The 23,575-nt window shown below is 41.9% G+C and overlaps 3 protein-coding genes across 9 annotated transcripts; all 3 read left to right on the top strand.

The window, feature by feature from the left end:
• The first annotated feature begins 4,528 nt into the window (after positions 1–4,528).
• Positions 4,529–8,953, top strand: LOC135614979 (probable LRR receptor-like serine/threonine-protein kinase At1g74360). 2 transcript variants are annotated; one of them, XM_065112891.1, is made up of 2 exons: positions 4,529–5,253; positions 5,337–8,953. In XM_065112891.1, exons 1-2 carry the CDS (start codon positions 5,184–5,186, stop codon positions 8,723–8,725), a joined length of 3,459 nt encoding a protein of 1,152 aa, XP_064968963.1. In that variant the 5' UTR covers positions 4,529–5,183; the 3' UTR covers positions 8,726–8,953. The 2 variants fall into 2 exon arrangements, with proteins under 2 accessions (XP_064968963.1, XP_064968964.1); XM_065112892.1 differs by having other exon boundaries at positions 4,529–5,198; positions 5,308–8,953.
• A 4,397-nt stretch (positions 8,954–13,350) lies between these two features.
• Positions 13,351–16,912, top strand: LOC103988004 (eukaryotic translation initiation factor 5A-like). Its single transcript, XM_009406491.3, has 6 exons — positions 13,351–13,507; positions 13,627–13,771; positions 15,105–15,227; positions 15,305–15,361; positions 15,445–15,519; positions 16,565–16,912. Exons 2-6 carry the CDS (start codon positions 13,649–13,651, stop codon positions 16,664–16,666), a joined length of 480 nt encoding a protein of 159 aa, XP_009404766.1. The 5' UTR covers positions 13,351–13,507; positions 13,627–13,648; the 3' UTR covers positions 16,667–16,912.
• Positions 16,913–17,099: 187 nt separating this feature from the next.
• LOC135584032 (uncharacterized) lies at positions 17,100–23,503 on the top strand. 6 transcript variants are annotated; one of them, XM_065112894.1, is made up of 4 exons: positions 17,100–17,417; positions 17,539–17,643; positions 22,933–23,013; positions 23,138–23,503. In XM_065112894.1, the coding sequence occupies exons 1-4, from the start codon at positions 17,177–17,179 to the stop codon at positions 23,290–23,292; spliced, it is 582 nt and encodes a 193-aa protein (XP_064968966.1). In that variant the 5' UTR covers positions 17,100–17,176; the 3' UTR covers positions 23,293–23,503. The 6 variants fall into 6 exon arrangements, with proteins under 6 accessions (XP_064968966.1, XP_064968968.1, XP_064968965.1 ...); XM_065112893.1 differs by having other exon boundaries at positions 17,116–17,417; positions 17,521–17,643; XM_065112898.1 differs by having other exon boundaries at positions 17,117–17,417; positions 17,521–17,643; positions 22,933–23,008; positions 23,138–23,214.
• The last annotated feature ends 72 nt before the right edge of the window (positions 23,504–23,575 follow it).

Genomic DNA, 23,575 nt, shown 5'->3' on the forward strand with positions numbered 1-23,575 from the left:
ATATTTCAGCTCGATACCATTACAATCGATGAGAAATTTGAAATTATCAGCTACAACCATGTTGCTTTGAAATAAATACATAAATTGTAACTCGAGTTGCTATTGATCCGGTGAATGATAGTTTCGTGCTTCACACACTTGGAAATCATTATAGTAATTACTTTGGGGTTAGGTAATCCTTCGTAATGATCTTATCCAATCAACATACTAGAAGATCCTTGACATATAGTCCACCTCAATTGCAAGTTAGGTAACATAACATATTACAAGAAGGATATGACTCCACCTTTACTCCTACTGAAAGAGTATCGGTACTTGTTTGAATATTTAATTTTTATTTTAACATTCGAAGAACAAATATTGTATGTAATTCTACTTTTATATTAAACCCTCATTATGATATAACTAAATCAAATATGAGCTAAAGTTGTGATTAATTGGGATGTAATTTTCCTTCACTATGTTGCAAATAGAGGAAGGTTTACTCCTAAATCTTTGGAAGTTGAGCACCATCTAACTTTTATATCTTGCGCTTGAGCACTCGAAAGACACAACCTTGAAGGAGAGTGAGTCTTGAACAATGACCGGGGGAGAGGAGGAAAATGCGTGAAAAGAAGCATTTTTTTCAAGGCCGATAGTGTTAAAAGTTTGACAAAGTATTCATGATCCTTTTTACGAAAATATTATTATAATTTATCATTAATATTTGTGTTGATGGTTGATGTAAATGCCTATAGACATAGGTGACAAAGAAAATAAATAAGAAACATCTTTGTCAAACTATCTAATTATAATTAATTTTTTATTACTTAAATATTAATATATAAGATTTGAGTACGATAATGAAAGGGTTTTTTTTCGTTTGTTTGACGTCAAAAAAGCTAACAACTATCTTGAAGGAGAGTGAGTCTTAGGCACTGACCAAGGGAGAAGAGGAAAACATATTAGAAGAAGTGTTTTTTTTTTTTCATGATGATAGTGTTAAAAGTTTGACAAATATTCGTGATCATAAACATAGGTGAGTTGAGTCGATGGTTGATGTAAATGTCTATAAACATAGGTGACAAAGAAAATAAATAAGAAACATCTTTGTCAAACTATCTAATTATAATTAATTTTTTTATTATTAATATATAAGATTTGAGTACGATAAAGAAAGGTTTTTTTTTTGTTTGTTTGACGTCAAAAAAGCTAACAACTATCTTGAAGGAGAGTGAGTCTTAGGCACTGACCAAGGGAGAAGAGGAAAACATATTAGAAGAAGCGTTTTTTTTTTTTTCATGATGATAGTGTTAAAAGTTTGACAAATATTCGTGATCATAAACATAGGTGAGTTGAGTCGATGGTTGATGTAAATGTCTATAAACATAGGTGACAAAGAAAATAAATAAGAAACATCTTTGTCAAACTATCTAATTATAATTAACTTTTTTATTATTAATATATAAGATTTGAGTACGATAAAGAAAGGTTTTTTTTTTGTTTGTTTGACGTCAAAAAAGCTAACAACTATCTTGAAGGAGAGTGAGTCTTAGGCACTGACCAAGGGAGAAGAGGAAAACATATTAGAAGAAGCGTTTTTTTTTTTTTCATGATGATAGTGTTAAAAGTTTGACAAATATTCATGATCATAAACATAGGTGAGTTGAGTCGATGGTTGATGTAAATGTCTATAAACATAGGTGACAAAGAAAATAAATAAGAAACATCTTTGTCAAACTATCTAATTATAATTAATTTTTTTATTATTAATATATAAGATTTGAGTACGATAAAGAAAGATTTTTTTTTTGTTTGTTTGACGTCAAAAAAACTAACAACTATCTTGAAGGAGAGTGAGTCTTAGGCACTGACCAAGGGAAAAGAGGAAAACATATTAGAAGAAGCGTTTTTTTTTTTCATGATGATAGTGTTAAAAGTTTGACAAATATTCGTGATCATAAACATAAGTGAGTTGAGTCGATGGTTGATGTAAATGTCTATAAACATAGGTGACAAAGAAAATAAATAAGAAACATCTTTGTCAAACTATCTAATTATAATTAATTTTTTTATTATTAATATATAAGATTTGAGTACGATAAAGAAAGGTTTTTTTTTTGTTTGTTTGACGTCAAAAAAGCTAACAACTATCTTGAAGGAGAGTGAGTCTTAGGCACTGACCAAGGGAAAAGAGGAAAACATATTAGAAGAAGCGTTTTTTTTTTTTCATGATGATAGTGTTAAAAGTTTGACAAATATTCGTGATCATAAACATAGGTGAGTTGAGTCGATGGTTGATGTAAATGTCTATAAACATAGGTGACAAAGAAAATAAATAAGAAACATCTTTGTCAAACTATCTAATTATAATTAATTTTTTTATTATTAATATATAAGATTTGAGTACGATAAAGAAAGGTTTGTTTTTTGTTTGTTTGACGTCAAAAAAGCTAACAACTATCTTGAAGGAGAGTGAGTCTTAGGCACTGACCAAGGGAGAAGAGGAAAACATATTAGAAGAAGCGTTTTTTTTTTTTCATGATGATAGTGTTAAAAGTTTGACAAATATTCGTGATCATAAACATAGGTGAGTTGAGTCGATGGTTGATGTAAATGTCTATAAACATAGGTGACAAAGAAAATAAATAAGAAACATCTTTGTCAAACTATCTAATTATAATTAATTTTTTTATTATTAATATATAAGATTTGAGTACGATAAAGAAAGGTTTTTTTTTTGTTTGTTTGACGTCAAAAAAGCTAACAACTATCTTGAAGGAGAGTGAGTCTTAGGCACTGACCAAGGGAGAAGAGTAAAACATATTAGAAGAAGCGTTTTTTTTTTTTCATGATGATAGTGTTAAAAGTTTGACAAATATTCGTGATCATAAACATAGGTGAGTTGAGTCGATGGTTGATGTAAATGTCTATAAACATAGGTGACAAAGAAAATAAATAAGAAACATCTTTGTCAAACTATCTAATTATAATTAATTTTTTTTATTATTAATATATAAGATTTGAGTACGATAAAGAAAGGTTTTTTTTTTGTTTGTTTGACGTCAAAAAAGCTAACAACTATCTTGAAGGAGAGTGAGTCTTAGGCACTGACCAAGGGAGAAGAGGAAAACATATTAGAAGAAGCGTTTTTTTTTTTTCATGATGATAGTGTTAAAAGTTTGACAAATATTCGTGATCATAAACATAGGTGAGTTGAGTCGATGGTTGATGTAAATGTCTATAAACATAGGTGACAAAGAAAATAAATAAGAAACATCTTTGTCAAACTATCTAATTATAATTAATTTTTTTATTATTAATATATAAGATTTGAGTACGATAAAGAAAGGTTTTTTTTTTGTTTGTTTGACGTCAAAAAAGCTAACAACTATCTTGAAGGAGAGTGAGTCTTAGGCACTGACCAAGGGAAAAGAGGAAAACATATTAGAAGAAGCGTTTTTTTTTTTCATGATGATAGTGTTAAAAGTTTGACAAATATTCGTGATCATAAACATAGGTGAGTTGAGTCGATGGTTGATGTAAATGTCTATAAACATAGGTGACAAAGAAAATAAATAAGAAACATCTTTGTCAAACTATCTAATTATAATTAATTTTTTTATTATTAATATATAAGATTTGAGTACGATAAAGAAAGGTTTTTTTTTTGTTTGTTTGACGTCAAAAAAGCTAACAACTATCTTGAAGGAGAGTGAGTCTTAGGCACTGACCAAGGGAGAAGAGGAAAACATATTAGAAGAAGCGTTTTTTTTTTTTCATGATGATAGTGTTAAAAGTTTGACAAATATTCGTGATCATAAACATAGGTGAGTTGAGTCGATGGTTGATGTAAATGTCTATAAACATAGGTGACAAAGAAAATAAATAAGAAACATCTTTGTCAAACTATCTAATTATAATTAATTTTTTTATTATTAATATATAAGATTTGAGTACGATAAAGAAAGGTTTTTTTTTTGTTTGTTTGACGTCAAAAAAGCTAACAACTATCTTGAAGGAGAGTGAGTCTTAGGCACTGACCAAGAGAGAAGAGGAAAACATATTAGAAGAAGCGTTTTTTTTTTCATGATGATAGTGTTAAAAGTTTGACAAATATTCGTGATAATAAACATAGCTGACTTGAGTCGATGGTTGATGTAAATGTCTATAAACATAGGTGACAAAGAAAATAAATAAGAAACATCTTTGTCAAACTATCTAATTATAATTAATTTTTTATTACTTAAATATTAATATATAAGATTTGAGGAGGATTAATACGAAAAAGAAAGGTTTTTTTTTAATTTGTTTGACGTCAAAACGCTAACGACAACAACTACCATGAAATCAATGCAAGAAATCCCAAGTCAAAGATTGACGGCAACAACTGGGTTGGGGAATCGGTGGGGCCCGTTATGTGATCGGAAGTGGGTCCATGGAAGAACAAATCCTTCGTCACATCGTCAGATTCGACAAGCACACGGACACACGTGCGATCTTTATTCCCTTTGCTTCTTTGACCACGCAAACTGCCCCAAATGGCTTCGGCCTCTTGGGATGAGCGAGAGGCCATCGGAGGAGGCCATCCCGTGGCTTCGCTTCCCTCGCAGGTAATTGCGCGTGCGACAGCCACACAGGAGGGCGATGACGACGACGGAGGAGAGGGCCTATTCGTATTATTCTTTGACGGAAGCCCGCGAGGATGGAGACGTCCATGTAGATGAATTTGGACCTCCTTCCTTCTCATCGGCAGCAATCCCAACTTTCCGGAGAACTAGCATGCGAGTAGAAAGGAATCCTGTACAAGTACCAGTCCGATCAACGATTTCGGCTTTGAATCCACCAGAGACTTAATTGCTTTTAGGGCAAGATTTACTGTGCTCCTGACGCAACCCCCAACCCGGCGAATGGTCAACAAGGTCGGCCCCTTCTTGCACTGCGAAGACTAGGAGAGTCAAAGGGGGCTTCTCGTCAGGTACAGATCACGATGCAATTCAAACCAAACAAGCAATCTGCGAGGTGTGTGTGCTGGTTTTGTCTAGAAGAAAGTTCGGATTTCCTCGGGCTGATGCTGATATGAGATGGTTGGAGGAGGGAGAACAGGCGGCGAGGTGGAGGACAAGATATAGGAGATCTGATTTGTTTATTCTTGTGGTGTGATTTCGGCCTGCTGCTCTTGTTTCGATGTTAGCAGCTGGGACATGTCGGCGGAGAAGGTGAGCTTCTGCTGTTGCATCAGCTTCCTGATGCTGTCTTCGGTTTTTGTCTCAGGTACTGCGTCTCTGTTCTCCTTTCTTTATGGTCCACGAATCCTTTTGGGAGCAGGGATTGGATCGGCTTTGCATCTTCTGCAGGTGAGGCGGTCCCCGGCGGCGGCGCCTCCGACCAGGAGGTACTGCTCCGGCTCAAACGCCATCTCCAAGCCAAGAATCCGATCTACCAAGGAGCCTACGCTCGGTGGAACGAGCCGGACCCGTCCCCTTGCGGTTGGGAGGGCATCACCTGCAACGAAGCCGACCGTGTCGTCGGCGTCAACCTCGCGGGATCCAACATAGCCGGTGAAATCTTCCCCGGCTTCTCCTTCCTCACCGAACTCGCCCGCCTCGACCTCTCCTCCAACACCATCGGCGGCCAGCTCCCCCCCGACCTCAACAAATGCAGCGGCCTCCGGTACCTCAACGTCTCCCACAACCTCATCGGCGGCGAGCTGAACCTGACTGGGCTGGTCAACCTCGAGACGCTCGACCTCACCCTCAACCGATTCAACGGTAGCATCCGCCACAGCTTCCCTGCACTGTGTGCCAATCTGGTTAGCCTCAATGTTTCCACCAACGGCTTCGCCGGCGACATCACCGGGTGCTTCGACTACTGCCCCAAGCTCAAGTTCCTGGACCTGAGCTCCAACCAGTTCACCGGGCGGATATGGCTAGGCTTCCCTAACCTGCGGGAGTTCTCCGTCGCCGAGAACAGCCTCGTTGGGGGATTTCCGTCGAGCACCTTCGGGTCAACTTGCGACCTCGAGATTTTGGACCTCTCGGCGAACAACTTCTCTGGGGCGTTCCCGGACTCGATCGCCAATTGCTCGAAGCTGACGTCTTTGAACCTGTGGGGGAATGTATTCACCGGCACGATACCCTGCGCCATCGGCTTGCTCTCGGAGCTCAGCGCGCTCAACCTGGGGAATAACTCGTTCGACCCGGTAATCCCCCAGGAATTGGTGAACTGCTCCAAGCTAGTGTTTCTCGAGTTCAGCAACAGCGGCTTCAACGGCGACATCCAAGAAATCTTCGGCCGATTCGCGGCGATAAATTACCTCATCCTTCAAGGGAACCAGTACACGGGAGGCATCGCGTCGTCGGGGATTCTCAAGCTTTCCAACCTCGTGAGGTTAGACCTGAGCTTCAATCGTTTATCCGGGAACATCCCCGTGGGGATCACGAGAATGCCGACGCTCAAGATCTTGATCCTCGCCCATAATGAGTTCTCTGGCGGCATTCCGCCGGATTTCGGCAACATGGCCGGAGTTCAGTTACTGGACCTTTCGTACAACAAGCTCACCGGCTCGATCCCCGCGGCCATCGGCAAATTGACGTCCCTCCTCTGGCTGATGCTTGCGGAAAACAATCTCACCGGCGAGATCCCCCCGGAGATCGGCAATTGCAGCAGCTTGATGTGGCTGAACCTTCGCAACAATCAGCTCTCCGGCAGGATACCGCCGGAGATATCGGCGATGGGGAAGGACCCGTTCCCCACGTTCGAGGCCAACCGCCGCGAGATTATCGGCGTCGCCGCCGGCTCCGGCGAGTGCCTGGCCATGAAGCGGTGGATCCCCGCGAGCTACCCGCCCTTCAACTTCATCTACGCGCTAATGACGAGGAAGACCTGCCGGGACACTTGGGACCGCCTCCTGAAGGGTTACGGGATCTTCCAGTTCTGCGCTAACTCCACGTCCGGGCTCCGAACCCTAGCCATCTCCGGCTATCTCCAGCTCTCCCGCAACCGGCTCTCGGGCGAGATCCCGCCGGAGATCGGGAGGATGAGGAACTTCAGCATGATCCAGCTCTCCGCCAACCGGTTTTCCGGCCGTCTACCGACTGAAATTGGTAAGGTGCCGCTCGTCGTTCTCAACGTCTCCCACAACGGGCTGTCCGGCGGGATCCCGGAGGAGATCGGCTTCCTGCGGTGCCTCTCGAGTTTGGATCTCTCCCGGAACAACTTCTCCGGCGAGCTGCCGTCGAGCTTGAACGGCCTTTCCGAGCTGAACAAGTTCAATGTCTCCTACAATCCCCTGCTCTCCGGCGTGGTACCAATGAACGGCCAGATCGCCACCTTTGGAAATGACAGCTTCCTCGGTGACCCCCTCATCAGCTTCGCCTCCTCGTCCGCCCGCGACACGCCGCCGGTCACCCGAAACAACGGCCCCGCTGGAGAGGGCGGGCGTTGGCGGGTGGCGGCGTTCTGGGTGTTCTTCGCTCTCAGCTTGGCCTTCGTCTTGTGCGGCGCGCTCTCCTTGGCGGTCCTCTGCCTCGGCGGCGCCCGCGCGGCGGTGGACACGTACGCGGACCCGGAACCCGACCCGGAGGGGTTGCTTCTGGACGGCGCGAAGGGTCGGAGCGACGCTTGCAGGTCGTCGACGGTGACGTCAACGTCAACGTCCACGTCGTCGGCGGAGGGTGTGTCGGGCTGCTCGTCGAAGGGCAGCGCGGGGGTGAGGGTTTTCCGGCTGGACGGGGGGACAGAGGGGTTGGCATTTACATACGACGACATAGTGGCGGGGACGGGGAACTTCGACGAGAGGATGGTGGTGGGCCGGGGCGGGCACGGGGTGGTGTACCGGGGGGTGCTACCGGACGGGCGGCGGGTGGCCGTGAAGAAGCTGCAGCGGAGGGGGAACGGAAGGGGGGAGGGGGAGGAGGAGGGGGAACGGGAGTTCCGGGCGGAGATGGAGGTGATGACTGGGCGTGGCCACCCCAACATGGTGGCGCTGCACGGGTGGTGCCTGGCGGGGGCGGCGCGGCTGCTGGTGTACGAGTACATGGAGGGGGGCAGCCTGGAGGAGGTGATCGAGGAGTGGGGGCGGTTCGGGTGGGAGCGGCGGCTGGCGGCGGCGACGGAGGTGGCGCGGGCGCTGGCGTTCCTGCACCACGAGTGCACCCCCGCGGTGGTGCACCGGGACGTGAAGGCGAGCAACGTGATGCTGGACGCGCGGGGACGGGCGCGGGTGACGGACTTCGGGCTGGCCCGCGCCGTGGGGGCCGGAGAGAGCCACGTCAGCACGGTGGTGGCCGGGACGGTGGGGTACGTGGCGCCGGAGTACGGGAGAACGTGGAGGGCCACCACGCGGGGCGACGTGTACAGCTTCGGCGTGCTGGCCATGGAGCTGGCGACGGGCCGCCGGGCGTTGGACGGTGGGGAGGAGTCCCTGGTGGAGAGGGTGAGACGGGCGGCGGCGCAGGAGGTGGGGTTGCGGCTGGTGGGGGCGGCGGTGGAGGAGCCGGGCGAGGGGGTGACGGCGATGCTGGGGCTACTGATGGTGGGGCTGCGCTGCACTGCAGAGTCCCCGCAGGCGAGGCCGGACATGAGGGAGGTGCTGGGGAAGCTGCTGAGGATATGCAACAGCAGTGGCATCGGCGTTAGCGAGGTGGGCAGCAGCGATACTTCTCCTCCCCCTCATTGGTCGCTGCAGAGCCACAACACATCATCTTCTTCCTCGGTGAAGAGCTACTGGGAAGGATGCTTCTGACAGCTAACCACCGTGCAGCATCACACATGAGATAGTCGATGTACAGATATCCCCACATGTTCAAAAGTTTTAATGGGATACATACGATATTTCAAATTTTTTATAAGATAAATAACAGATTGTGGTGTTTTGCATGGAAGGGATGTGTTTGATGTTTTTCCAGAATTAAAATTTTGAGAACTGTGTAACCATATTTTTGAGTAATTTGTCTTTTTCTTCTTCTCAATAGATCTAAGGATGATAAAGTTTCTTTATAGCTTATAGAGACTGACTAAGGGAGACGCAAGTTGACTCAGTTGCTCGAGGACCACTCCCTCGATGATCAACCTATATTACTTCTCGTGGGTTATGATCTATGATAGATTGTTGCCTTATTGTCGATCGTGGGGGGATGACCTAAGCCTCATGTCTTCTACGTCAGCTCCTTGGTGGTCAGTTGACCGGTTATGATTAATATCAAAATATTAGATCATTATCTTTTCTTTTAACATATTACAGAATGTTTTATTACTTTTAGCTATACAATTATGTCAGTCTAAGTTTTAGGAAACCACCTGCATAAAAGTTATACATTATTGAAATTAGGGTTATAAGAGATTAACAAAGAGCCTCTCAATTGCCCTGTACATGTTTCCTCCTCAAATGTCATACTTTGTGTTGGTATGCTCCTGCAACATTTAACTTCGACATCAAAGAAAACAGAATCCAAAGAAGCATAGCAACTGATAGCTCGAAAAGCAAAGGAATTATCGATTCATTAGATAAATCTAAGATGATCTTTTACTGCTCAAATTCTGTCCAACGTTACCTCTTCACTCCATCATCATGCAATTCCTTGGATTTGTTGGTGCACGTGGCTACGTTGCTTGTGAAGCTCTAGTTCAAGCTCACTCCATCATCATGGATGGGATGACTTTCGAGTGTATTATTGGGATTAAACTTGTTCAAATATCGTAAAGAGATTTATTTTATCAAAAAAAGATTCATCAAGGAAGATTCATTACATCAAGAAGAAAAAATAGATTAAAAATTTATGAAAAATAAGTCAAATTGATTATTGATTCTTGAAAGGATTTTAAAAAAGAATAATTCATCTTGAATATAATTAATATAATGTATCTTTCAGGATTATATAAATCTCATATGTTGGTTATGAAATAGATTGAGTTTCTGAAATTGTAAAAAGTCTTTCTTGAGAGAAATATAGAAGATTGAAGCTTATCATACTTTTCTTTTGATAACTCTATCAATTCTTCCTATCAAGATCAACATTTGGTATCAGAGCATAGGTTAAACTATGATCTCTTCCTCAAGTACCATCCAACTCCAGATTCCCAGATTGACAAAAGAAAATTATGATATATGATGCATCCAAATGAAGGTTCTTCTAGGCTCCCAAGATGTATGAGAGTTTGTAAAATAAGAATTTGTTGAACCAAGTCCAACGGAAGAAGCAATGAATGCAGAAGGAAGAAAACAACTCAAAGAAAGAAGGAAGAAGGAGAAAAAAGCTTTGTTCACGATCTACTAAGGGCTTGATGATACAATGTTCGAGATCATCGCTCCAGCAAATACTTCAAAAGAGGCTTATGAAATGCTTCAAAAAACATTCAGTGGTATTGATAAGGTAAAGAAACTTTGCCTACAAGTTTTACGAGTCGAGTTTGAAAAATTATAACAAGATACTTCTGAAACTATTTTTGATTATTTCTCAAAAATCATTTATATTATTTGAGACGAAATAGTAAATAAATAAATGATCAGAGAGTAATAGAAAAAATACTAAGATCTCTAGGTCTAAAATTTGATTTTATTGTTGTTAAGATTAAAGAATCTAAAGATTTGGAAAAAATATCTTTAGAAGAACTTATGAGTTTCCTTTAAGTTTATGAATAAAGGATTATAAAAATAGGAGAAGACAAAACTATGGAGTAAGCACTACAAACACTTACTTTTGAAAATAAAGATAAATCAAATTCTCAAAGAGGAAAAGGACGAAGACAAAGAAAAAGAGTAGGTAGAAATTAAATTAATCAAGAATCTCCAAATAATAAAGATGCTAGAGAAAATTCTAGTCAAAGAGATTGAAGTTATGGTCGAGGACATGACCGAGGCCTTGGACGTGACAGAAACTCTAAAAGATCTGAAATACAATATTATATTTACAAAAGGTATGTATATTACTCTATGAATGTTATTATAATCCTAACAATCAAAGTGATAAGACAAATTTTATTGAGAAAGAAAAGAACGAAAATCAAGTTTTGCTAATGAGTTATGATAATTTGAAAGAGGATCAGTCTATGACATGGTATCTAGATATAAGAGTCTCAAATCACATGTATGGCATTAAAGAGTTATTTTTAGAAATAGATACTAGTTATTATGGAAACATTATATTTGGTGATTTATCTCAAAGGCGAGTAAGAGACATTGGTAAAATTCTTCTTAAACTTAATAATGACAAAATATTATGCATTTCAGATGTTTATTATGTTCCTGGTATGAAAAATAATATTATACGCTTTGGACAATTGCTTGAAAAATGTTATGATATTGAGATGAAAGATATGACTATCTCAATTCGTGACAAGAATAAAACATCGATATCACATGTGAAAATGATAAAGAATAGAATATTTCCTCTGCATTTAAGTATTTTTGATCAATCAAATTATTTTAAAGTTGATATTGAGGATATTTCTACACTTTGACATCTTAGATATGCTCACTTAAATTTTAAGGCTTTGAAACTTCTAAAGAAGTATAATATAGTGACAAGAATCCCAAAAGTTGATCGTCTATCAAAATTATATTAAGTATGTGTCATGGGCAAGCAAGAAAGAAAGCATTTCAAAGTTAGAAGAACAACAAAGCATGGCATCGACTTGATCTAATGCACTCAGATGTTTGTGGCCCTATCAATCCAGTATCACTTAGAGGAAGCAGGTATTTTTTTACCTTCATTGAGGATCACAGTGACAAAACTTTGGTTTACATGTTAAAAGAAAAGAAAGAAGTTTTAAACAAATTCAAAGAATTGAAGGATTTGGTTGAAAGATAAAGTTGTTGTAAGATTAAATATTTAAGAACATATAGGGGTGGTGAATATATATCAAATGAATTTGAAAGTTTTTATAGAAATAATGAAATTCTATATCAATTCACCATGCTATACATACCTCAACAAAATGGTGTTTTAGAAAGAAAAAATAAGAGTATCCTTGATATGGTCCGATGTATGTTAAAGGAAAGAAAATTTCCTAAAGAATTTTGGGAAGATGTTGTTGCTTGTGCATTTTATTTGCTTAACATGTTTTCAACAAAGCGAATTGGTAATGTTACACCACAAGGAGCATGAAGTTTACAAAAATCAAGAGTTGATCATTTAAGGATTTTTGGAAGTGTTACATTTGCCAAGATACTAGAAGAAAATAAAAAAAATTTAAAAATAAGTCATTTTACTAGGTTATCCAAAAATAGAAAAAAATTAAAAAATAAGTTACTTTGCTAGGTTATCCAAAGAATTCTAGTGGTTACAAACTTTACAATTCTCTCATAATTAAAGTTGTGATATCAAAAGATGTTGAGTTTGATAAATAATAGATTTGGAACTGGAAAAGTGATGAGCAGTATAAAAAAGCTATGGTTTCAGATGAAGATGATATAATACAAGTAAGCACCGAAGTGACTTTACCATAATCATCACCTAGATCAGCTAGGTCACATGATTAAGTTTAATTATAAGAAGGACAAGACCGATTGAAGAGCTATATGATATGACTCGAATGATTAATACTAACAATGATGAACTTTCTTTATTTTATCTTTTTATAGAATATGATCCATTAACCTTCAAAGAAGCTTATAGAGATGAAAAATGAAGGTAAGATATGAATGAAGAGATTCATGCCATTAACAAAAATGATACATGAGAGCTTACTATACTTTCAGAAGTCGATCAAGCTATTGGTGTTAAGTGGATCTTCAAAATAAAAAAAAATATAAAAATAGTAAAGAAATACATGGCCCGATTGGTTGTAAAGGGATTTAAACAACAATATGAGATTGAATATGAAAAAATATTTACACTAGTTATCCGACTAGAGATAATAAGATTACTTATCTCTCTAACTATTCAAATGAAATGAAAAATTTATAAATGAATGTCAAATCAGTATTTCTTAATAAAATTTTTGAAAAAAAGATATATATTCTAACTTTCAAATAAACTTGACATGTTAGATGAAACAAGTTTAGAAGGAGAGAATGTTGGAATTAAACTTGTTCAAGTGTCATAAAGAGATTTATTTCATTAAAAGAAAGATTCAATGTATCAAGAGAAAGATTTTACATCAAGAAAAAATAAAAATAAAAATCTGAAGAAAAAATAGATTAAAAATCCTAATTGGAGAAGGGTCAAATGCATGCATTTGCGACATGAAAGAAACTCCTAATTGGACAGAAAGCCTGAACGCTGTTCTGCGACACACATGGAGAGGGGGAGAGCAGCGAACGGACGCGTGCCTTCTTATGCGTACGCTGCACGCGTGTGCCATCCCGCCGTTAATAAAAGCCAATCCGCATCCGACGGCTGGATGCTACCCGGACGTGACGCGAGGATTAGGGCGAGATTAATCGAAACCCTAGGCAGCGGCTGGAATCCGGGCATCTCCCATCCCTTCGAGGCGTGCCGCTATTTAAGGCGCTCCTCGCTGACCCCTCGCCGGCTACTCTGCCACCATCGCTTCCCATCGCCTCCTTCCCTGACCACGGTGACAGGTAGCGATCGCTTCGACCGCCTTCTCCGCTCCTTCGCTTGGTTCTTTGATTCTGTTTTGGATCTTTCGATCGGTCGGGTCTAATTCCTCTTTCGTTTCTTCTCATGCGGCCAAGTGTAGACAGGTATCGGTATCAGTAAGCATGTCGGACGAGGAACATCATTTTGACTCGAAGGCCGACGCGGGGGCTTCCAAGACTTATCCGCAGCAGGCAGGAACTATTCGCAAGAACGGGTACATCGTCATCAAAGGGAGGGCGTGCAAGGTCGATCTCTATTCCATCTTGTCTCTGTGTTCTGTTGTTCGTTGATTTGATGAACTTGGGAAGATGATCGTTTGTTGGGATTTTTCCATATAATTGACTGATTTATTTTTTGTTCTGTGGGGCTTAAAGTGATTGTGCTTATTATTTGGTATTATTACTGACTTTTGCAATTTCTGGTGTTCGCTATTAATCTGGTTATTCATAGACATTTTAATTAATTATATATATATTAATTAGTAGATGATAAGACTTCTGGACTCGTGTTATACCTTCTCAGAAGGGATGAGGTCTCACGGGTTAATAGTGATACATTTCGTATTGGTTAGATATGACTGCCTAATGCAAATTACACTGACTTATACTTTGAGAGTCAGCGCATGGTACACAGATCCAAATTTTCACATCTGAGTCCGGTCCTTTATATAGTGACCAATCGATGGTATAACATTGGTTTCTTAAGCAACTTCTGCAGTAATCAGTATTTCATATAGTCTGTATTCTTCCTTCAATTTTTTTTTCCTGAAGATAGGGCTTTCATGTGTGTGCGCTCTCCAACTCTGTGAATTTGCAAAAGAACCAAAGCCTGTCGTCCTTTCTTCTCTAGATCTCAGGCCAAACTAATTTTTGGTGGATTTTGGAGGGTTTAATACCATGTTTCTTCTTTTTTTTTTTTCAACATTTGCTCCTCTCTTATAATATCAGTTAATTTTTTGAACATAAAGATGCAATTTTTATCTTGTATCTGTTAAATATTTTCTGATATTATTTGATAGTAAAATAATTGGAATAGTTTCGTTCTAGAATTCTAAACAATCACATTTCAGAATTGTTTTCGCAACAATATATTTTATTCACAATTTCTCTGTTATCGTTTTATTTATATTCTTTATTTCTAAACATCTCATGATAGGATAGATGCTTTACATGTTATTTTAAATATTTGATTAGCTTATTAATAAATTTTATTAGAGTAAGTTAACTATTGTAGTTGTATGTTGACTAGAATCTTTGAGAATCATTCCCTCTCAATATAAATGCTGGCGCCACCCACAGGCTTTTTTGTGGTTGTGTGACTAAATCTTCATGCTTATTTGGACCACATTAAGTTGCCGTGTTATGTGGTTGCATGGACTACTTCTTCAGATATTGCCTATTAACGCTAAATGATAGGAAAAGATCCATCTAATCAATCAGAAATTGTTGGTATTATTGTTATTGTTTTTCATTATATCGGTTTAAGTAGTAATTTGATGTGAAATCCCAGAATATCTATTTAATTTAATCATCTAAATCCTATATTATTTTTGGAAAATTTTAACAATTGTTGCACCAGGTCGTAGAGGTTTCAACCTCCAAAACTGGAAAGCACGGTCATGCCAAATGTCACTTTGTCGGCATTGACATTTTCAACAACAAGAAGCTTGAAGATATTGTTCCATCTTCTCACAACTGTGATGTAAGTAATTGTCCAGCTTCCTTGGTTGAATACTTGTTGTTCAAGTTTATTAATGCTGATTTTCCAATATTTTGCAGGTTCCCCATGTCACTCGCACTGACTATCAGCTTATTGATATCTCTGAAGATGGTTTTGTATGTTTGAAAACTATCATGTTGTTATCTTTTATTGTTAGTTTATTAACCTTATATGTTTGACTCTTAACTGCATGTTTCAGCTTAGTCTGTTGACTGAAAATGGTAACACAAAGGATGATCTGAAACTTCCTACCGATGAAACCCTTCTTGCTCAAGTTAGTCCACTTGATATATTTTCTTCGTTTTTTTGTGAATATTAAATACATTGTGATTAACTATGTTTTGAGTTCTCAATAAGTTTATAATGGCATTTACCCAAAATCTAGCTGTCATTTGTTAAAGCCTGGAGATTATGGTGGACGATTCGTTGACTTTTTGAGTTATAACTTTTAGGTCTATGGTTATCTTGGTAGGATGTTTCTGTGATCTGTGGTTGGACCACATGTTCTTAGAACTTGTAACGAAGATGTAGAACAAAATTATCTACATATATGTAGATTGATTCTTCGAATACCTTGGATCAAGTGCTTATTTGACTTTATGACATAGAAATAATAATGTATTTAAAATAATTATATTAGATAATTGTCTCTGTGACCAATAATTTTTAGTATTTTTATTAGTTATTTCATAAATTCAGAGTCTGTATTGGTTACTCTATGCTTGGATGTCTGGTGTTAGTCATCCTTAAGACATGTTTGTCAGACACAGTAGGCTTATTGCTAGTGATAAAACAGAAGCCAATAGGTGCAGCGGGATTGAGTTTGGTAACTGTTGCAAGTATATATAGATTGTGGGGGACATGTATAGTTGTGTATTTAACATATTACATGAACATGGTTGACTTTTTTCCCACAATTAGAAGGTGGAGAGTGCTCACTGCATCAGATTTATTTCTATGTAGCATTGATGCAACTTACGGGCATGTTTTCGTATATTTTCTGTCTGCTTCTGGCCTGCTGGTTCTTTATGGAAAGAGACATTTTCTGTCTGCTTCTGGTCTGCTGGTTCTTTATGGAAAGAGATGCCACTTGTAACAGACATAAAATTATTGATTTGTATTATATATAGCAAAGACCGTGGATATGCTTTATTATCCTTGACTGAGCATATTTGTCGACATCTAGTCAGATCAGGCACCACACCATTATTATGGCTAAATTCATTGTTCTCAGTGATATTTGAATCCTGGTCGGATGCAAAATTAGCTAGCAAGTGAGCTTTGGAGTCATATTGACTTGAATTTTCTCAATTGTGCAGATTAAAGATGGTTTTGCAGAGGGGAAGGATCTGGTGGTGACTGTCATGTCTGCCATGGGAGAGGAGCAGATTTGCGCACTGAAGGACATTGGTCCCAAATAAGGATTGCAGCTGCTTGTGACTTCGAGAGGATACATACCCAGCTATCACAGGACCCCTTTTTATCTTCTCGATCTGAAGTGCCTACCTACTACAGCTTCTATTACACACTTGAAAACCGATATTTTGTTTCGCTATATTTGACATTGTTGTGCTGTTTAAAGGACATGCTTTCTCCAACTGAGTGTTGTCAACGTCTGTACACATGTTTACAGTGTTGGTATTTACGCTAAATATCTGTGTTTATTATTTTTCTTCTCTAATATTATGGTCGAGTCATATTTGCACAGAGGATATCTCTGTATCTGTTTCTGTTGATGTGGAAGTAAAACGAGTCGTTCGATATGGAAGTAATTGGGTGGGATACTAAACTCGACCGACTCGGGTTCGTAAGAATTGGTCTTCGGTTTAGCCCGGTCCATCTTAATGGCCCAAATCCAACCATCTTAAATCAGGAGGATTAGATATGTGGGAAGTGGGAACATTCGAGAGGGCCGTTGAGGAGGCGGAGGCATGGCCGCTCCATCGGCTCCTCGTCCTCGTCGCGAGCACGGGGAGGAGGGGGAGACGGATCGGCCGAGGTTCTTCGATGCCAAGGCCAGGGATCTGTGCTGGAAGAAGGCGGAGGTGGTGCCCGGCCGCCACCCCGAGCGGTGGCGCAAGGATGCCGCCGGCAACGTCGTCTGCAAGCGCTTCTGGCACTGCCAAGGCTGCCTCTGCTACGAATACGACCACATCATCCCCTTCTCCAAAGGTTGATCTTGATGCGTTTTTCTGCCGATCATCCCTATCACTACTCCGGGACTTACCGTCTCTTGAATCTGTTCTTCTAATACATGATGAGCTCCCTGATATAGGTGGGGAGTCAACTGCAGAGAACTGCCAAATTCTACAGACGAGGGTGAACAGGTTGAAATCAGACAAGCAGTGGGTGGACAAAGCTGAACTGGAAGGCTTCTCATGTGACATCAAGTTCACAGGTGAGGTTCTCTTCCTTCTTAATGTTAATGCTTATGATGACATGCTTCTCTCTCTTTCTCTCTCTCTCTCTCTCTCTCTCTCTCTCTCTCTCATGATACATTTACATAATTTATTATTAATAACATCAAGCATACTGTGGTACCTAAAACTGCCACATTGCACTAATTGCATTAATAGTCTTTGCTCACAAGATATTTTTATCCTTGCTATTTCTTTTCATTGAAGATATCAGCTATAGCTTATCTGAGACATGTTATATGTTGTTCCTATGAACTTGAAGAAAAATTGAAATCTGTTGCCTTCGATTAGCATTTCTGGTAAAAGCCAAATTGCCCAATTTCTGGGCAATTGCCCAATTGCAAAGCCAAATTGCCCAATTTCTGGTAAAAGCTTAGGCTAAATTCAAAATATGTTTTCCCATTAGCATTTCATTAAACTGATAAGGATGGAAAGTGGAGCAATTGCAAAGCACAATTGGATTCATGTAGTTTGAAGGATAGGTCTATACCCATGAGAGATTAGGTTTAGGGTGATTATTACTAAAATAGGAAGGCAGATGAAAAATAATCTTGGATTTTCTACTCACGTCACATCTATTTCATTTTGATACTAGCATACTTTTAATTTGCATACTTTTGAGGCAACAAAGTATCTACCAAATTGAAGTAACTTAGACAACAGTGAGATCTTTAGGCAAAACAAGGTTACCTAATGTTGCATAACTAGAAGTAACTATAGGTGATGTATTATCTCCGAGACATCCGAACCTATGTTGCTCGTCGTCACCTATTGTTAGATTGCGATCCCGCCCTGTAACTGACAAACTTATAGAACAAGATGTTGGATGTAATGCTTATGTCTGTCCGTTGTCTTTTGGCATGTTTATACCTTGTACAGCAGGTAGAGGGGCGGCCGAAGGCTAAATAGTCCCATGTTAGTTGGGTTGGTGGCCTCTTTAGGCTTGTAAATAAAGGTTGTGTCATGTGGACACGTGCGAGAGCTTTTCGGTCTGTAATGGACCATTTTACCCTTTGTTGTGCCACTGTTCAGAGCTTGTAAAGTCTGTTTGTAATTTGCATTGTCTATGAAGTGTTTTTCGGACATGTTTGCTTGTGGATCCCGATTGAGGCGTTCTCTTTAACCCGTTCTCTCTTTTGTTGGTCCTAAGGGACAATGGGAGGCTTCGGGGAGGTTGACCTTTGCGGACGGACGCGCGAGGGTGCCGCACGACTTAGGCAAAACCAGCTAAGTCCGTGTCATATGGTATCAGAGCGGGACAAGCACTCATAGAAACACTTGACATGCAAACGTGGGGGACCTAGCGGGGCTGCGTTGAGGGCAATCAGCACACGCGCGACCGTTTGAGGGAAAACGGGCATGGAGATGTAGGGAAAAGAGTCGCTCAAAGGAGCGAGCATCTGAGATTGGCATTCAGAGGAATGGCCAACCCTTCGCGCAAGAGGCACCACGAGAACAGGCAAGCTTGGAAGAATTTGGAGCGCACAAAGGTTGGTATGGCTGAGTTTGAGCTACGGCTCAACGTTGACAACTATACTTGATGGTGCTCTAGGCAAGCGAGGCGCTTGGCAAGAATAAGACCATCCAAGGTGGAATGAGTTGCTCAACGACCAAAAGAGTTATGCAAAGCTCACAGAGGTGAGGGGAATTGCTAACTCGAAGAATTTGGTACTCATGCATGGGCTTGTATGTGGACGATGGAATGTTCGTGGCCATCCCAAGGCGACCGAGACTCGGTGCCATGGAGCATTGAAACTTTCTCTTCGGCATGTGAAGGATACGTCCGTAGGAGGCTGAAGTGTGCAATGAGTTCAGCATGTTGCTAGGCCTTGAGGGGTGCCGCGGGGGCTGTATGGACGTGGAGTCGCAATCTAGCAAGTGCGTTTGCAGGAGGCAGAACAATGCACAGTTTATTCAGCAGATCGGAGTAGTCCAAGGGGATGGTGGTCTCCGAAACGAAGAGAGATGTTGCTCCAACGGGGTAGTTATCCAGGAGGGATAAGTCCCGACTCTCTAGAGGGAGAATCATGTGAGACGAACCTCACATGTTGAGGAGGAGTACCTCAACAAACAACAACTCCACGAAGCTCGGTGGACTGAGCAAGCGGCGAGGAGTTGTCGCATGATCTCGTCGAGAGAATGCATTGGTGGATGCATTGCGAGATCAAGTGGGGGAGCGACCTAAAACAACTTAAATGAAGGCACATTTGGAGTCGATGTGGAGATCGAACTCAAGGGAGGGTTGACTCGTGGAATGGTGGGCGCGAGGGCCACCATCGACTCAATGCAAAAACGAGGAGCGGAGCAACTTGGGTGTAACTTGGCGAAGTACCCAAGCCGCATGAAGGGAGCCAGCATAGAAGTTGGAACATGGAGCAGAGGCACAGTGCTTTCCTTAGACAGAGGTCAAGGACATGAACTCTTGCAGAGGCAAGAGTAGGATCATGTTGTTCCATGGGTCCTTCTTTCTGACGGAGCGGACTCATCTTGCATGGTGCCAAAGATGAAGGGAGCTTCGCGGCACATGCACCTTAACTCGGAGAAGCATTTGATGGAGGAACTAAGGCGACTCAATTTACGGAGGCGAAGTTGGGTTCAGAAGGGCCTTAGCACGGGGCAAGAGGACGCAGAGGCGGGTACTCTTGAAGAATATGCCACAGTGTTGCCATTCGAGTTGCTATGAAGGAAGCGGTGCGCAGTGAAGATTGTGCTGGTAGGGGCAGAGGCCCAGGATCCAAACAATGGTGCACAAATTATAGTGAAGTTGGTGGACTTCGGGAGCTACTAGGCGACGGACTGTCCTAGAGCGGTGCTTCATCTAGGTGTGACCCAAGAGTGGGTGGATGAAGGTCGATTGCCAAAGGAGCGAACAAAATCGAAGGTGGAGGAGACCCTACGATGTATTGGCAGATGCCACACATGGAGGGTTCACAATTCGAGTTTATTCCACAAGGATCAGAATGCAATGGAGATGTCACCAGGAGGCGACATGGTGCAGCGGATCGTGGTGGAACAGTTCGTGGCAATGCGATACACACGACTGAGTCCCGTGAGGGATGAGATCATATGGAGGTATGATCGGGAGCTACTGGGAGCTCCGCTTTGGTGAACAACATGACGACAAGAAGGGCTATGGATTCAAAGAGTGAAGGCCATGGTACCGCAGAGGCGGGTCTTCCGGGCGTGCACCGAATTTTGCATCGGATGAAAACCTTGGTCATCAGCATATGGGGGCTGGGTTCCACCAAGGGAAAAGTTCGAATGCAAGTACCGGTGAGTTCCATGGGTGGGACTTGATCATGCAGAGGTATGATCGAAGCAGCTGGAGAGTTGGACTGCTCCAGAGCTCATATTCGCTTAAGGGAGCCCGACAAGTCAGCGGACAAGGTCGAGTAAGCGAACGTTGCTACCAAGGAAGCTAAGGAGAACAGAATTGGTGCAAACCCTACAACGCGATGGCAGAGGTCATGCATGGGAGTTGCAGTCTGTCTTTCCATCGACCAAACAGACTGCTTGGAGAACACAGAGGTGTTGAAGCAGGGGGTCGAAAGGGGCGAGGAAGCGACGATGAGTCCAGAGGGACTTAGCTACCCAAAATCAAGCATCAGTTAGAATGGAGGTGGACTCAGAGGAGTGCCACGGAAACATATCTACTGATCGTGAAGAAAAGGGATGCAGATGCGAGGCGACGGATAGTAGTGCCATGGGCATGGCAGCGCCATGGTACCGCAGAGGCGAGACTTCCGTAAAAGTCATTGATCCCTTGCTCTCATGGAGGGAGAGCGCTTGGTCGTGAAAGGGGCCGAGGAGGTGGAGTATGCAGAGGCAATCTCCAAGTACCGAGACAAGGCTGAAGGGCAGAGGCCAAGAAACTTCGTAAGACCGGTGTCAACAAGTTTCTCATCAAGATAGCCGTAAGTGAAGGACTTCGGGTCATGCAAGAGTGCACGACCAAGGAACGAAGCAAGCAGTACGCGGTGCTGTACCTTTGCTACTCAGTGGAGTAGGCGGCAGCGTTGATGGAGAAGACGGTACAATCCCAGAGGCGACCTCATCTATCAGAGAATTACTCCAAGTTGGGGTGAAAACTTCCCGCATTCCAGAAGTTCGATGGCATCGAGAAGGTGAATCACAGTAGCTAACTCAACGCAAGGAGTGCAAACACTTCAAGTACTTCAGAAGTGTGAGTAAAGAGCAGGCGAAGGCCAGTAACCAGCTCGATGCATGAAGTACAACCTCGAGGAGGCGGGCGAAGTCAAGTAACCTTTGCCTTCTCAACTCTTAAGAGAATGGGCGAAACCGAGTACCCCAATTCTCTTATCTATCTAGCAGAGGAGCGCTGCACAAGTTCAAAGACCCTTCGAAGATAATGGAAGACAATAGTTGTCAAATCCTCACCAACGGTGATCAGTGCTACTGAGAGTAGATTATCCGCCTCATTTCCCAACGAAATGCCAATCGAAAGCGGAAGTGATGCGAACCTACTTGGATGTGACAACTAACTGAAAGAAGAGTCAATGAGTAGATTTTGTGGAGGAAGGACCCAAAACTTCAGAAGTTTGCGAGGCAATGCTCGTTAAAGCTCCAACAAGCATCCATCCAGTTCAAGCAGCATGTGGAAATTTTGAGAGACTGACGCAGTAAAGATGGTCTTTTCCTTCATTTGGTGGATCCGCAAGAATCGACAAGGATCAACACAACTCAGCCAACCCCACACTAGAGTCAGAGTCATTGGTGAGTTGAAGCAGCATGGCGGATCAAAGATTCGACTACTCAAAAACAGCAGCGGAGAGCAGCTGGGAGCCAGGAGGCGCATTGCAGCTGGAGCGGAAGATTGAAGACTCAACAAAGGCGAAGAGTTGCAATGTTCACAAAGGCTTCGACGAGGACGTCGAAGGGATAAGTGGGGAGAATGTAACGGACAAACTTCTAGAACAAGATGTTGGATGTAATGCTTATGTCTGTCCGTTGTCTTTTGGCATGTTTATACCTTGTACAGCAGGTAGAGGGGCGGTCGAAGGCTAAATAGTCCCATGTTAGTTGGGTTGGTGGCCTCTTTAGGCATGTAAATAAAGGTTGTGTCATGTGGACACGTGCGAGAGCTTTTCGGTCTGTAATGGACCATTTTACCCTTTGTTGTGCCACTGTTCAGAGCTTGTAAAGTCTGTTTGTAATTTGCATTGTCTATGAAGTGTTTTTCGGACATGTTTGCTTGTGGATCCCGATTGAGGCGTTCTCTTTAACCCGTTCTCTCTTTTGTTGGTCCTAAGGGACAATGGGAGGCTTCGGGGAGGCTGACCTTTGCAGACGGACGCGCGAGGGTGCCGCACGACTTAGGCAAAACCAGCTAAGTCCGTGTCAGCCCGGTGGATGATATCGAATTATTTGTTGCTTGTCTGCACTTGAATCTTGATATCCACTTATGTTTGTGATTTCTAACTGGCGATAACTATTGCATGGAACTTTATCCTTCAGATAAGGAGCTGGATATCATTGAGATGGCCGTCTATGGGGATGTCATTCGTCCAGGGAGTCAATGTCGATGCAGAACTGTAGCAGAAATGCTGGGGAAGGCGACATCAAAGAACCCTTTGGCTCCTTGTAAACTACCATACAAGGAAGAGCAATGACATGCTATTCCAACTGCCTCATACGCCTGTTGTTTCCGTGCTGCTGAAGGAAACATCTGTGCGATCAACTGTCCTCCAAAACCTTCACCGAATAGTCCGGTAAAACAGAGTACTAATCGCTTGGAACAGATTGAGTCTTCAGCTTTGGCATTGTTGTATGGGAAGTGTCACACAGACAATCCAATCCATATGCTTTAAACATTCGATCCAATGCTTTCTCCTCAAATATTATCTGCTCAGGTTAGGGCTGGCTTGTGGAGTTTGCCTTGATCTTGATCCTCTT

Source organism: Musa acuminata, chromosome BXJ2-6 (genome assembly GCF_036884655.1).
Source record: "Musa acuminata AAA Group cultivar baxijiao chromosome BXJ2-6, Cavendish_Baxijiao_AAA, whole genome shotgun sequence".
In the NCBI taxonomy this organism is placed as follows: Eukaryota; Viridiplantae; Streptophyta; class Magnoliopsida; order Zingiberales; family Musaceae; genus Musa; species Musa acuminata.